At 55.3% G+C, this 16,632-nt stretch overlaps 1 protein-coding gene across 1 annotated transcript; it reads right to left on the reverse strand.

Annotated features, from left to right (window-relative positions):
- Positions 1–2,906: 2,906 nt before the first annotated feature.
- On the reverse strand, positions 2,907–15,817 carry LOC134341843 (zinc finger protein 239-like). Its single transcript, XM_063039777.1, has 2 exons — positions 15,761–15,817; positions 2,907–3,770 (listed from the first exon to the last, which is right to left on the reverse strand). The coding sequence occupies exons 1-2, from the start codon at positions 15,800–15,802 to the stop codon at positions 2,964–2,966; spliced, it is 849 nt and encodes a 282-aa protein (XP_062895847.1). The 5' UTR covers positions 15,803–15,817; the 3' UTR covers positions 2,907–2,963.
- Positions 15,818–16,632: the final 815 nt, after the last annotated feature.

Raw genomic sequence — 16,632 nt, forward strand, 5'->3', positions numbered from 1 at the left:
AAGGAGGTACAGGAGCCTCAGGACCCACACCACCAGGTTCAGGGACAGTTATCACCCCTCAACCATCAGGAAGGAGGGACAGGAGCCTCAGGACCCACACCACTAGGATCAGGGACAGTTATCACCCCTCAACCATCAGGAAGGAGGGACAGGAGCCTCAGCACCCACACCACCAGGACCAGGGCAGTTATCACCCCTCAACCATCAGGAAGGAGGTACAGGAGCCTCAGGACCCATACCACCAGGTTCAGGGACAGTTATCACCCCTCAACCATCAGGAAGGAGGGACAACAGCCTCAGGACCCACACCACCAGGTTCAGGGACAGTTATCACCCCTCAAGCATCAGGAAAGATGTACAGGAGCCTCAGGACCCACACCACCAGGATCAGGGACAGTTATCACCCCTCAACCATCAGGAAGGAGGGACAGGAGCCTCAGGACCCACACCACCAGGTTCAGGGACAGTTATCACCTCTCAACCATCAGGAAGGAGGTACAGGACCGTCAGGACCCACACCACCAGGTTCAGGGACAGTTATCACCTCTCAACCATCAGGAAGGAGGTACAGGACCGTCAGGACCCACACCACCAGGTTTAGGAACAGTTATCACCCCTCAACCATCAGGAAGGTGGGACAGGAGCCTCAGGACCCACACCACCAAGTTCAGGGACAGTTATCACCCCTCAACCATCAGGAAGCAGGGACAGGAGTCTCAGGACCCACACCACCAGGTTCAGGGACAGTTATCACCCCTCAACCATCAGGAAGGAGGCACTGGAGCCTCAGGACCCACACCACCAGGTTCGGGAACAGTTATCACCCCTCAACCATCAGGAAGGAGGTACAGGAGGCTCAGGACCCACACCACCAGGTTCAGGGACAGTAATCACCCCTCAACCATCAGGAAGGAGGGACAGGAGCCTCAGGACCCACACCACCAGGTTCAGGAACAGTTATCACCCCCTCAACCGTCAGAAAGGAGGTACAGGAGCCTCAGGACTCACACCACCAGGTTCAGGGACAGTTATCACCCCTCAACCATCAGGAAGGAGGGACAGGAGCCTCAGGACCCACACCACCAGGTTCAGGAACAGTTATCACCCCTCAAACATCAGGAAGGAGGTACAGGAGCCTCAGGACCCACACCACCAGGTTCAGGGACAGTTATCACCCCTCAACCATCAGGAAGGAGGTACAGGAGCCTCAGGACCCACACCACCAGGTTCAGGGTCAGTTATCACCTCTCAACCATCAGGAAGGACGTACAGGAGCCTCAGGACCCACACCACCGGGTTCAGGGACAGTTATCACCCCTCAACCATCAGGAAGGAGGTACAGGAGCCTCAGGACTCACACCACCAGGTCAGGGACAGTTATCACCCCTCAAGCATCAGGAAGGAGGTACAGGAGCCTCAGGACCCACACCACCAGGTTCAGGAACAGTTATCACCCCTCAAGCATCAGGAAGGAGGTACAGGAGCCTCAGGACCCACACCACCAGGTTCAGGGACAGTTATCACCCCTCAAGCATCAGGAAGGAGGTACAGGAGCCTCAGGACTCACACCACCAGGTTCAGGGACAGTTATCACCCCTCAACCATGAGGAAGGAGGTACAGGAGCCTCAGGACTCACACCACCAGGTCAGGGACAGTTATCACCCCTCAACCATCAGGAAGGAGGGACAGGAGCCTCAGGACTCACACCACCAGGTTCAGGAACAGTTATCACCCCTCAAACATCAGGAAGGAGGTACAGGAGCCTCAGGACCCACACCACCAGGTTCAGGGACAGTTATCACCCCTCAACCATCAGGAAGGAGGTACAGGAGCCTCAGGACCCACACCACCAGGTTCAGGGACAGTTATCACCCCTCAACCATCAGGAAGGAGGTACAGGAGCCTCAGGACTCACACCACCAGGTTCAGGGACAGTTATCACCCCTCAGCCGTCAGGAAGGAGGGACAGGAGCCTCAGGACCCACACCACCAGGTTCAGGAACAGTTATCAGCCCCCAAGCATCAGGAAGGAGGTACAGGAGCCTCAGGACCCACACCACCGGGTTCAGGGACAGTTATCACCCCTCAACCATCAGGAAGGAGGGACAGGAGCCTCAGGACCCACACCACCAGGTTCAGGGACAGATATCACCCCTCAACCATCAGGAAGGAGGGACAGGAGCCTCAGGACCCACACCACCATGTTCAGGGACAGTTATCACCCCTCAACCATCAGGAAGGAGGGACAGGAGCCTCAGGACCCACACCACCAGGTTCAGGGACAGATATCACCCCTCAACCATCAGGAAGGAGGGACAGGAGCCTCAGGACCCACACCACCAGGTTCAGGGACAGATATCACCCCTCAACCATCGGCCTCTTGAAGTAGAGGGGATAACTTCACTCGCCCTGTCACTGAAACGTTTCCACATCCTACAGACTCACTTTTAAGGACTCTGCGTCTCACATCCTCGATGCTGACTGCTAATTTATTAACACATTTTTGTTTGTGGGCACTGTGTCGTCCGCCCTGTGGGTGAATTCGATCGCGGTCGTTGGATTTGTCGAGTCTGCCCGGAAGAAAACGAATCTCTCTCTCTCTCGGGGGTCGAGCACGGAGAGACCCGCTGCGAGTCTGCTTTGAAAATAAGACTCCGGCTCGTCGCCGTCCTCGGTCCCGCGGGAAGAAGTCGCGCCCGGGGGGAATTCACGGGAAAGCTCGCCGCCCCGCACGTTGGCGCAGGGAGAGCCAGACTGGGGGGTTGGATTTAAAAGGACCGCTGTGGGAAGGACATCGAGGCTGGGCTCCGGGTGTGTGGTCAAGATTCACGACAGCTGAGTCAGGGTTTGGAAAGGGGACCTAATTTACTTCTCAGGAGACAGCCCCCCCCCCCCCCCCGGAGCTCTGATTCCCCACCCCCCCCCGCCCCCAGATTCGGAGGACGGCCGCGGCGGGTGGGTCTCATTTCGTCCGCTCGCCGGTGTGGACCCGGTAGTGGGCCACCAGGTGGGAGGAGCGGGCGAAGGCCTTCCCGCACTCCGAGCAGGGGTAGGGCCTCTCCCCGGTGTGCACCGTCCGGTGCGTCTGCAGGTTGGAGAGCTGCGTGAAGCGCCGGCCGCAGTCGGGGCAGGCGAACGGCCGCTCGCCGGTGTGGACCCGCCGGTGCAGCGTCAGCTCGAAGGAGCGGGCGAAGCCCTTGGCGCAGTCGGGGCAGGCGAATGGCAGCGGGCCGCTGTGGAGCCGCCGGTGGAGTCTCAGCTCGAAGGACCAGATGAACCCTTTGCCGCAGTCCGGGCAGACGAACGGCCGCTCGCCCGAGTGCAGGCGCCGGTGCCTCTGCAGGTGGGACGACTGGCTGAAGGCCTTCCCGCACTCGGGGCAGGGGAAGGGCCGCTCGCCGGTGTGGACCCGCCGGTGGACTTTTAACTGGAAGGACTGGCTGAAGGCCTTCCCGCACTCCGGGCAGGGGAAGGGCCGCTCGCCGGTGTGCACCGACTGGTGGGCCAGCAGGTCGGAGGAGCGGGTGAAGCCCTTCTCGCAGTCGGAGCAGGCGAAGGGCTTCCTGCCGGTGTGCGCCGCCTGGTGCCGCCGGAGGTAGGCGGCCCGGGTGAAGCCCTTCCCGCAGTCGGGGCAGGCGAAGGGCTTCCTGCCGGTGTGGGCCGACTGGTGCGCCAGGAGGTGCGACGACTGGGTGAATCTCCTCCCGCAGTCCGAGCAGGCGAACGGCATCTCCGCGGCCCCCTCCCCCGGCTGGCCGCCGCGTCCGACCTGCAAGGAAGTGTGACAGGAGACACCGGTCAGCGACGGCGGCCGCCTTCGGTACGAGCGGACCTTCGTGTGCGCGGCGTGCTGTTCGCCTTCTGACCCGGGGCATCTCGACCCACCGTCGGACCCTCCTGACTATCCAGCAAGGCCAGACCACTGTCTTCTCCAGGAAGAGGTACAGTCGACGTTTCGGGCCGGGACCCTTCGTCAGGACGAAGTGAAGGAGGAGCGAGTAAGGGATTTGAAAGTTGGATCTCCCCCTCCAACTTTCAAATCTCTTACTAACTCTTCCTTCAGTTAGTCCTGACGAAGGGTCCCGGCCCGAAACGTCGACTGTACCTCTTCCTGGAGATGCTGCCTGGCCTGCTGCGTCCACCAGCAACTTTGATGTGGGTTGCTTGATTGTGACTAGTGGTGTCCCACAAGGATCTGTTCTGGGACCTCTACTTTTCGTGATTTTTATTAACGACCTGGATGTGGGGGTAGAAGGGTGGGTTGGCAAGTTTGCAGATGACACAAAGGTTGGTGGTGTTGTAGATAGTGTAGAAGATTGTCGAAGATTGCAGAGAGACATTGATAGGATGCAGGAGTGGGCTGAGAAGTGGCAGATGGAGTTCAACCCGGGGAAGTGTGAGGTGGGACACTTTGGAAGGACAAACTCCAAGACAGAGTACAAAGTAAATGGCAGGATACTTGGTAGTGTGGAGGGGCAGAGGGATCTGGGGGATACTAGGGTAGTTAAGAAAGCTTATGGGGTGTCAGCTTTCATAAGACGAGGGATAGAGGTTTAAGAGTCACAAGGTAATGATGCAGCTCTATGAAACTTGGAGTACTGTGTCCAGTTCTGGTCACCTCACTATAGGAAGGATGTGGAAGCATTGGAAAGGGTACAGAGGAGATCTACCAGGATGCTGCCTGGTTTAGAGAGTATGCGTTATGAACAGAGATTAAGGGAGCTAGGGCTTTACTCTTTGGAGAGAAGGAGGATGAGAGGAGACATGATAGAGGTGTACAAGTACAGGCTCTTTGGCCCACAATGTTGTGCTGACCCTCAGACCCTGCCTCCCATATAAGCCCCCACCTTAAATTCCTCCATATACCTGTCTAGTAGTCTCTTAAACCTCACTAGTGTATCTGCCTCCACCACTGACTCAGGCAGTGCATTCCACGCACCAACCACTCTCTGAGTAAAAAACCTTCCTCTAATATCCCCCTTGAACTTCCCACCCCTCACCTTAAAGCCGTGTCCTCTTGTATTGAGCAGTGGTGCCCCAGGGAAGAGGCGCTGGCTATCCACTCTATCTATTCCTCTTATTATCTTGTACACCTCTATCATGTCTCCTCTCATCCTCCTCCTCTCCGAAGAGTAAGGCCCGAGCTCCCTTAATCTCTAGCTGAAACACAGGTTACGCGTTTCACAAATAGACCCTGCAGTTGATTTGAAATTACGTGGTCAAACTCTTGAGAAAGTGTCTCGTCATGTGGCTGGATATGGATGCTCCGTATCAGTAAAATAATCGCTAAATGCAAAGGAGACTCAAATATTCTCAGGTGTCTATGTGGGTACTCTTGGCGTGCTGCATGAAAACCTTTGTTAACCATTAGTGTATGTTTAATAACTAGGCCTGTTCTTGATTATGGCTGTGTGGCTGACGGTTCAACTTCATCTTCAAATTTAAAAAGTTTGGGTGCGATACAAGCACAGTAAGGTCGTCCAAGAGGTCTAAACTACAAGAGCAGGGGTGTGTGATGCTGAGGGTTTATAAGGCACTGGTGAGGCCTCACCTTGAGTGTTGTGTGAACAGTTTTGGGCCCCTCATCTTAGAAAAGATGTGCTGGTATTGGAGAGGGTCCAGAGGAGGTTCACACGCATGGTGCCGGGAATGAAAAGGATTATCGTACGAGGAACGTTTGACGGCTCTGGGTCTGTACTCGCCGGAATTCAGAAGGATGAGCTGGGGGATCTCATTGAAACCTTTCGAATGTGTAAGATCTAGACAGAGCGGTTGTGGAAAGCATGTTTCCCCATGATGGGGGAGTCTAGGACCAGAGGACACAGATAGAGTGGATGTGGAGAGGATATTTCCTGTAGTTGGGGGAGTCTAGGACCAGAGGACACAGATAGAGTGGATGTGGAGAGGATGTTTCCTGTAGTGGGGGAGTCTAGGACCAGAGGACACAGATAGAGTGGATGTGGAGAGGATGTTTCCTGTAGTGGGGGAGTCTAGGACCAGAGGACACAGATAGAGTGGATGTGGAGAGGATGTTTCCTGTAGTGGGGGAGTCCAGGGCCAGAGGACACAGATAGAGTGGATGTGGAGAGGATGTTTCCTGCATTGGGAGAGTCTAGGACCAGAGGACACAGCCTCAGGATGGAGGGGCGTCCATTTAAAACAGAGCTGCGGAGCAATTTCTTTAGCCAAGGGTGGTGAGCTGGTGGAACCTGTTGCCTCGTGCAGCTGTGGAGGCCGGGTCTTTGGGTGTATTTAAGGCAGAGATTGACAGGTTCCTGACTGGATGTGGCATCAAAGGTTACGGGGAAAAGGCTGGGAACTGGGGTTGAGGAGCAGATAGGGGGGAGAAAAAGGACGGGCCGCGATTTAATGGCGGGGCAGACTCGATGGGCCAGACGGCCTGATTCTGCTCCTATGTCATATCCTGTGTTGGCTTCACTGACTGAAATGGGACAATTGCCCTCACGGTAGCGGAGGCTAAAGTTGGTCTTGACGTACTGGATTGATTTGAGGGGCCAGAGCGTCTTCGGAAGCAAAGGAAAACCTGCAGATGCTGAAAATCCTGAAGGAACGCAGTCGGCCGGGCAGTTTCGATGGGAAAAGAGCAGGCGGCCAACGTTTCGGCAGCCCTGTTTTTAATTTCCAGCGGCCGGGACCTTGTCACGCGAGGAATAGGGGCTTGTGGCAATACGTCTGTAAGGGGGTTTCGTCTTTCATGTTACCGCGTAGGCTAATTAAAACGGCTTCTTTGTTATGTTAGACGCTGAGAAAGTTCTCGTGCTAGCAGCTTGTTTTGGGTTAGGCTGTGATAAGAAGATGTTACGAACCAACTGGGATAGTTGTTATGACTTTGGCGTGTCTGGAAGATATTGCATGCGCGGGGTTTTGGGGCAGAAGGCGGGAGAGAGAGAGAGAGAGAGACAGAGGACGGACAAGGTGATGGGAGTCCGCTAACGGGGTCGGACCCCGCGGAGGGCGTTGAGGAAAATTATTCTGGTCTGTTAACCATTTTTTTACAGATGGGTCAAAAGATAGTTTAACTGGGAATATCGGTGTGTCAGGTTTGGTGTCGGACAGTTATCAGTGGACTTGGGAGACGATGGCGACTAACAGCGGCTCCTTAGCCAGCACCTTTGGAAACAGCTCTATTTCTATCTTTAATATCTTTGCATCAGCAAGGGAGATGAGGCTGAGTACAGGGCTACGGTAGGAAAGTTTGCCACATGGTGTGAGCAGAATTATCTGCAGCTTAATGTGAAAGAGACTAAGGAGCTGGTGGTAGACCTGAGGAGAGCTAAGGTACCGGTGACCCCTGTTTCCATCCAGGGGATCAGTGTGGGACATGGTGGAGGATTACAAGAACGCGTAGGCGTTCATTTATTTTTCCTACATTTACACACTTAGTCCAGCGGCCGTGGAATACACGGGTCCCTTCTTTGTAGAAGACGGTGTCTTGGACCTCCAGGAGGTGGTCCACATCAGGGGTGATTGATAAGTTTGTGGCCTAAGGTAGGAGGAGATGAGTTATTAACTTCGAACTTTCTGCATAATCACTCAAAGAGTTCGACTGCACGTGCACGGAACGAGAGCCGTGTAACCCATCCCCTTCCGCCGAAGGCCAGGAGCTTATCAATCGCCCCCGCTGCGGACCACCCGGAGGTCCGAGACGCTCTCTGAACGGTGACGCAGAAAGTTTGAAGCTAATAACTCATCTCCTTCTCCCTCAGGCCACGAACTTACCAATCACCCCTTGCCGTCGACAAAGAGGGGATCCGTGTGCTCCACGACCGCTGGACTAAGTGTGTACACGTAGTAGGGGACCACGTTGAAAAATAGACATGCCAGGTTTTCTAAAATTGACTCCTACCATCACGAACTTATCAATCACCCCTTCTCACTGGACCGAGAATCGGGCATGGTACACTCAGGTTGGAGGAAAAACATATTCCGTCTGGGTAGCCTCCAACTTGATGGCATGAACATTGACTTCTCTAACTTCCGTTAATGCCCCACCTCCCCCTCATACCCCATCCGTTATTTATTTTTATACACACATTCTTTCTCTCTCTCTCCTTTTTCTCCCTCTGTCCCTCTCACTATACCCCTTGCCCATCCTCTGGGCTTCCCCCTCCCCCTTTTCTTTCTCCCTAGGCCTCCCATCCCATGTTCCTCTCATATCCCTTTTGCCGATCACCTGTCCAGCTCTTGGCTCCATCCCTCCCCCTCCTGTCTTCTCCTATCATTTTGGATCTCCCCCTCCCCCTCCCACTTTCAAATCTCTTACTCGCTCTTCCTTCAGTTAGTCCTGACGAAGGGTCTCGGCCCGAAACGTCGACTGCACCTCTTCCTAGAGATGCTGCCTGGCCTGCTGTGTTCACCAGCAACTTTGATGTGTTTTACTTGAAATTCCAGCAATCTGCCGACTTCCTCGTGTTTGTGTGTGCACCCCGCCGGAAGACATCGCGCTGGGGCTGTGCGCCAGGGTGTCGCCATCGCTAGATTGAAATCGGCCGAACGCGTTCTTTCACCACGCGGAGCAGGCCACAGCTGCTGACTCGGAAAGGGGGCGCTGGCGGTTCTCATTGCCGAACCTCGCTCACAGTCACGGAAGCGACTCCCGTCCCATCCGCAACAACGACTTGCGGTCTCCGCGAGGTTCCCAGAGGCGCCTTTCGAGTTGCCGTTTCCGGGCCAGGAGGGGGCAATTCCCTCCCCACCTCAACGCGCCGGCCGCTCGGGGAGCACTTTCAAAATCACCCTCAGCCCCGGCACCCACCCCCCCACCGCCCCCCCGCCCCCAGTGATTGACGGGGTGACCTCACCGCTGGCAAAGCCAATGGAAATGAAGGGGGCGGGCAGTCGCCGTCCCCACTCGCGAGCGGCGCATTTGCGACGGGAAATCTGTAGGGTCCCCCTGTTGCCCAGAGGACGGAGATGCTGACCCAGCATCAGGTGCCCACAGAGAGTAGGGCAGAGCACGTCCTCGGAGGGTGAAAGGCCCAGAAACGAGAGCGGGTAGGGACGAAGGCGATTTTCTCAAGGACTGAGCAGCTGCGAGGATTTCATCCTCTTCCCCAGCCGACATCTTCATGGGCTTGGAGGGGAAACCCTTCTCCCGCGACCCCCCACCCGAAACGAAGGGCAGCCGCCAAGAAATTTGACAAACCGCAACACCCCCCACCCCCGGGGGCGTGGAGGAGAGAGAGTGCGCTGACGGGCTGCATCACGGCCCGGGATGGGAGCACCGCCAGAATCAGCCCATTCGGCCCATCGAGTCTGCTCCGCCAATCGATCTTGTCTGACCCATTTCCCCCTCGGCTCCAATCCCCTGCCTTCTCCCCTTCACGCCCTGAATCTACCGACCCCTGCCTTAAATGTACCCAGTGAAACATCCTCTCCACATCCACTCTATCTGTGTCCTCTGGTCCAGACTCGCCCACTACAGGAAACATCCTCTCCACATCCACTCTATCTGTGTCCTCTGGTCCTAGACTCCCCCCACTACAGGAAACATCCTCTCCACATCCACTCTATCTGTGTCCTCTGGTCCTAGACTCCCCCCACTACAGAAAACATCCTCTCCACATCCACTCTATCTGTGCCCTCTGGTCCTAGACTCCCCCACTACAGGAAACATCCTCTCCACATCCACTCTATCTGTGTCCTCTGGTCCTAGACTCCCCCACTGCAGGAAACATCCTCTCCACATCCACTCTATCTGTGCCCTCTGGTCCGAGACTCCCCCCACTACAGGAAACATCCTCTCCACATCCAGTCTGTCCGTGTCCTCTGGTCCTAGACTCCCCCACTACAGGAAACATCCTCTCCACATCCACTCTATCTGTGCCCTCTGGTCCTAGACTCCCCCACCACAGGAAACATCCTCTCCACATCCACTCTATCTGTGCCCTCTGGTCCTAGACTCCCCCACTACAGGAAACATCCTCTCCACATCCACTCTATCTGTGTCCTCTGGTCCTAGACTCCCCCACTATAGGAAACATCCTCTCCACATCCACTCTATCTGTGTCCTCTGGTCCTAGACTCCCCCAATACTGGAAACATCCTCTCCACATCCACTCTATCTGTGTACTCTGGTCCGAGACTCCCCCCACTACAGGAAACATCCTCTCCACATCCACTCTATCTGTGTACTCTGGTCCTAGACTCCCCCAACTACAGGAAACATCCTCTCCAGATCCACTCTATCTGTATTCTCTGGTCCTAGACTCCCCCACTACAGGAAACATCCTCTCCACATCCACTCTATCTGTGTCCTCTGGTCTTAGACTCCCCCCACTATAGGAAACATCCTCTCCACATCCACTCTATCTGTGTCCTCTGGTCTTAGACTCCCCCCACTACAGGAAACATCCTCTCCACATCCACTCTATCTGTGCCCTCTGGTCCTAGACTCCCCCACTACAGGAAACATCCTCTCCACATCCACTCTATCTGTGCCCTCTGGTCCTAGACTCCCCCACTACAGGAAACTTCCTCTCCACATCCACTCTGTCTGTGCCCTCTGGTCCTAGACTCCCCCAATACTGGAAACATCCTCTCCACATCCACTCTATCTGTGTCCTCTGGTCCGAGACTCCCCCCACTACAGGAAACATCCTCTCCACATCCACTCTATCTGTATTCTCTGGTCCTAGACTCCCCCACCACAGGAAACATCCTCTCCACCTCCACTCTATCTGTGTCCTCTGGTCCTAGACTCCCCCACTACAGGAAACATCCTCTCCACATCCACTCTATCTGTGCCCTCTGGTCCTAGACTCCCCCACTACAGGAAACATCCTCTCCACATCCACTCTATCTGTGTCCTCTGGTCTTAGACTACCCCCACTATAGGAAACATCCTCTCCACATCCACTCTATCTGTGTCCTCTGGTACTAGACTCCCCCCACTACAGGAAACATCCTCTCCACATCCACTCTATCTGTGCCCTCTGGTCCTAGACTCCCCCACTACAGGAAACATCCTCTCCACATCCACTCTATCTGTGTCCTCTGGCCCTAGACTCCCCCACTGCAGGAAACATCCTCTCCACATCCACTCTATCTGTGCCCTCTGGTCCTAGACTCCCCCACTACAGGAAACATCCCCTCCACATCCACTCTATCTGTGTCCTCTGGTCCTAGACTGCCCCACCACAGGAAACATCCTCTCCACCTCCACTCTATCTGTGTCCTCTGGTCCGAGACTCCCCCACTATAGGAAACATCCTCTCCACATCCACTCTATCTGTGTCCTCTGGTCCTAGATTCCCCCACTACAGGAAACATCCTCTCCACATCCACTCTATCTGTGCCCTCTGGTCCTAGACTCCCCCACCACAGGAAACATCCTCTCCACATCCACTCTATCTGTGCCCTCTGGTCCTAGACTCCCCCACTACAGGAAACATCCTCTCCACATCCACTCTATCTGTGTCCTCTGGTCCTAGACTCCCCCAATACTGGAAACATCCTCTCCACATCCACTCTATCTGTGTCCTCTGGTCCTGGACTCCCCCACTACAGGAAACATCCTCTCCACATCCACTCTATCTGTGTCCTCTGGTCCTAGACTCCCCCACTACAGGAAACATCCTCTCCACATCCACTCTATCTGTGTCCTCTGGTCTTAGACTCCCCCCACTATAGGAAACATCCTCTCCACATCCACTCTATCTGTGTCCTCTGGTCTTAGACTCCCCCCACTACAGGAAACATCCTCTCCACATCCACTCTATCTGTGCCCTCTGGTCCTAGACTCCCCCACTACAGGAAACATCCTCTCCACATCCACTCTATCTGTGTCCTCTGGTCCTAGACTCCCCCACTACAGGAAACATCCTCTCCACATCCACTCTATCTGTGCCCTCTGGTCCTAGACTCCCCCACTACAGGAAACATCCTCTCCACATCCACTCTATCTGTGCCCTCTGGTCCTAGACTCCCCCCACTACAGGAAACTTCCTCTCCACATCCACTCTGTCTGTGCCCTCTGGTCCTAGACTCCCCCAATACTGGAAACATCCTCTCCACATCCACTCTATCTGTGTCCTCTGGTCCTAGACTTCCCCCACTACAGGAAACATCCTCTCCACATCCACTCTGTCTGTGTCCTCTGGTCCTAGACTCCCCCACTACAGGAAACATCCTCTCCACATCCACTCTATCTGTGCCCTCTGGTCCTAGATTCCCCCAATACTGGAAACATCCTCTCCACATCCACTCTATCTGTGCCCTCTGGTCCTAGACTCCCCCACTACAGGAAACATCCTCTCCACATCCACTCTATCTGTGTACTCTGGTCCTAGACTCCCCCAATACAGGAAACATTCTCTCCACATCCACTCTATCTGTGCCCTCTGGTCCTAGACTCCCCCACCACAGGAAACATCCTCTCCACCTCCACTCTATCTGTGTCCTCTGGTCCTAGACTCCCCCCACTACAGGAAACATCCTCTCCACATCCACTCTATCTGTGTCCTCTGGTCCTAGACTCCCCCACTATAGGAAACATCCTCTCCACATCCACTCTATCTGTGTCCTCTGGTCTTAGACTCCCCCCACTACAGGAAACATCCTCTCCACATCCACTCTATCTGTGCCCTCTGGTCCTAGACTCCCCCACTACAGGAAACATCCTCTCCACATCCACTCTATCTGTGCCCTCTGGTCCTAGACTCCCCCACTACAGGAAACTTCCTCTCCACATCCACTCTGTCTGTGCCCTCTGGTCCTAGACTCCCCCCACTACAGGAAACATCCTCTCCACATCCACTCTATCTGTATTCTCTGGTCCTAGACTCCCCCACCACAGGAAACATCCTCTCCACCTCCACTCTATCTGTGTCCTCTGGTCCTAGACTCCCCCACTACAGGAAACATCCTCTCCACCTCCACTCTATCTGTGTCCTCTGGTCCTAGACTCCCCCACTACAGGAAACATCCTCTCCACATCCACTCTATCTGTGTCCTCTGGTCCTAGACTCCCCCACTACAGGAAACATCCTCTCCACATCCACTCTATCTGTGCCCTCTGGTCCTAGACTCCCCCACTACAGGAAACATCCTCTCCACATCCACTCTATCTGTGTCCTCTGGCCCTAGACTCCCCCACTGCAGGAAACATCCTCTCCACATCCACTCTATCTGTGCCCTCTGGTCCTAGACTCCCCCACTACAGGAAACATCCCCTCCACATCCACTCTATCTGTGTCCTCTGGTCCTAGACTCCCCCACCACAGGAAACATCCTCTCCACCTCCACTCTATCTGTGTCCTCTGGTCCAGACTCCCCCACTACAGGAAACATCCTCTCCACATCCAGTCTGTCCGTGTCCTCTGGTCCTAGACTCCCCCACTACAGGAAACATCCTCTCCACATCCACTCTATCTGTGCCCTCTGGTCCTAGATTCCCCCACTACAGGAAACATCCTCTCCACATCCACTCTATCTGTGCCCTCTGGTCCTAGACTCCCCCACCACAGGAAACATCCTCTCCACATCCACTCTATCTGTGCCCTCTGGTCCTAGACTCCCCCACTACAGGAAACATCCTCTCCACATCCACTCTATCTGTGTCCTCTGGTCCTAGACTCCCCCAATACTGGAAACATCCTCTCCACATCCACTCTATCTGTGTCCTCTGGTCCTGGACTCCCCCACTACAGGAAACATCCTCTCCACATCCACTCTATCTGTGTCCTCTGGTCCTAGACTCCCCCACTACAGGAAACATCCTCTCCACATCCACTCTATCTGTGTCCTCTGGTCTTAGACTCCCCCCACTATAGGAAACATCCTCTCCACATCCACTCTATCTGTGTCCTCTGGTCTTAGACTCCCGCCACTACAGGAAACATCCTCTCCACATCCACTCTATCTGTGCCCTCTGGTCCTAGACTCCCCCACTACAGGAAACATCCTCTCCACATCCACTCTATCTGTGCCCTCTGGTCCTAGACTCCCCCACTACAGGAAACTTCCTCTCCACATCCACTCTGTCTGTGCCCTCTGGTCCTAGACTCCCCCAATACTGGAAACATCCTCTCCACATCCACTCTATCTGTGTACTCTGGTCCGAGACTCCCCCCACTACAGGAAACATCCTCTCCACATCCACTCTGTCTGTGTCCTCTGGTCCTAGACTCCCCCACTACAGGAAACATCCTCTCCACATCCACTCTATCTGTGCCCTCTGGTCCTAGATTCCCCCAATACTGGAAACATCCTCTCCACATCCACTCTATCTGTGTACTCTGGTCCGAGACTCCCCCCACTACAGGAAACATCCTCTCCACATCCACTCTATCTGTGTACTCTGGTCCTAGACTCCCCCAATACAGGAAACATTCTCTCCACATCCACTCTATCTGTGCCCTCTGGTCCTAGACTCCCCCACTACAGGAAACATCCTCTCCACATCCACTCTATCTGTGCCCTCTGGTCCTAGACTCCCCTGCTACAGGAAACATCCTCTCCACACTCACTCTATCTGTGTCGTCTGGTCCTAGACTCCCCCCAATACAGGAAACATCCTCTCCACATCCACTCTATCTGTGTCCTCTGGTCCTAGACTCCCCCACTACAGGAAACATCCTCTCCACATCCACTCTATCTGTGTCCTCTGGTCCGAGACTCCCCCCACTATAGAACACATCAACACAGACCGCTCCCCACAGGAAACTGGCATCCATCATCAGGGACCCCTACCACCCAGGACACTCTCTCCTCTCACTGCTGCCATCAGGAAGGAGGTACAGGAGCCTCAGGACCCACACCACCAGGTTCAGGGACAGTTATCACCCCTCAACCATCAGGAAGGAGGTACAGGAGCCTCAGGACCCACACCACCAGGTTCAGGAACAGTTATCACCCCTCAACCATCAGGAAGGAGGTACAGGAGCCTCAGGACCCACACCACCGGGTTCAGGAACAGTTATCACCCCCTCAACCATCAGGAAGGAGGGACAGGAGCCTCAGGACCCACACCACCAGGTTCAGGAACAGTTATCACCCCTCAGCAATCAGGCTCTTGAACAAAAAGTGATGACCACGCTAACCTGCCGCTCCATTGAGACGGTCCCACAACCCAGGGTCCTAACTTTAAGGTCTGTTTTTTTGTTACCTCCTTATCTGCTGTTCCAGCCACTATTTGTTTATAGTTGCACCTGCACCATCAGTCGTATTCTGGTCCCTGGCTGATCTTTCAGTGACCCTGCCATAGGTACGGCGCTAAACATTTTCCGAGTACGCCCGCAGGGGTGCATCCGCTGACCTATTTGCACTCTGATCATCAGACTTACGGTGAAACTTCGAAGCTGCAAACTATAATCTCGTTCTGAGTACCTGATGCTTCGGATCTAAACGGCTGCAGCTCGGCCGATCCAACCGCCTGAGCTCCCTAAAACGTCCCTACCGACGACCGGCGGGGGCAGGGGAGGTGGGTGGAAGGTGCGGGTGGGCGGGTCACCCATGGCTGCCGGTCTACCCAGAATGCCCCGCGAACCAGACAGCCGCCTATCCGCCCCGGCCCGCCGGCGCCGCGCATGCGCCTCGGGCCTGACGCCGGCAGCAATCCTCTCCCCCACCCCCCCTCTTCCCTCCCCTCCCCCCCCCCGGACCCGGCTGACAGGGAAGCAAAGGCCCGGGACTGATACAGGTTTGCGGGGGCCACAGTGTGCCCGCGATTGCGGCGGCGGCGGCGGCGCCCGTTTAACAGCAAAACCACCCCGGTCCGGCCCGGAGCGCCGTCCCTACCTGTCGTCGGTTCGCCCCGAGCCCTTTGTCCGCTGCGCGCATGCGCGCTTCCCGGGAACCCCCCCCTCACTCGCCTCACAGGCCACTACGCCTGCGCGTCGGGTCGCCGGCTGGCCGGCGGAGCCTGTTCCGCCGCGCGGCGCCCTCTGGGTAGGCTGGGTCGCCATTACAGGGGTCTCGGTGAGCGCCGCAGGCACGCCGGCGTTTTCACGCCGAAAGCTCACCGGCACGGCGAGGCGGCCGGCCCCCTTACAGACGGCGCCCTCGATATCAACAGCGGGTCCAGCCCCGCAGATATAGAACGGAAGAGAGCATGCCGAAAGGTCTCGGCCCAAAACGTTGACTGCTTCAGAACAGAACATGGAATAGTACAGCACATTACAGGCCCTTCAGCCCACAATGTTGTGCCGACCCTCAAACCCTGCCTCCTATATAACCCCCCACCTTAAATTCCTCCATATACCTGTCCAGTAGTCTCTTAAACTTCACTAGTGTATCTGCCTCCACCACTGACTCAGGCAGTGCATTCCACGCACCAACCACTCCCTGAGTAAAAAACCTTCCTCTAATATCCCCCTTGAACTTCCCACCCCTTACCTTAAAGCCATGTCCTCTTGTATTGAGCAGTGGTGCCCTGGGGAAGAGGCGCTGGCTATCCACTCTATCTATTCCTCTTATTATCTTGTACACCTCTACCATGTCTCCTCTCATCCTCCTTCTCTCCAAAGAGTAAAGCAGTAGCTCCCTTAATCTCTGATCATAATGCATACTCTCTAAACCAGGCAGCATCCTGGTAAATCGGAATCAGAATCAGGTTTATTATCACCAGCATGTGAAATGAAATTTGTTAACTTAGCCCCAGCATTTGAGTG

The sequence above is a fragment of the Mobula hypostoma genome, unplaced genomic scaffold (assembly GCF_963921235.1).
Source record: "Mobula hypostoma unplaced genomic scaffold, sMobHyp1.1 scaffold_170, whole genome shotgun sequence".
NCBI lineage: Eukaryota > Metazoa > Chordata > Chondrichthyes > Myliobatiformes > Myliobatidae > Mobula > Mobula hypostoma.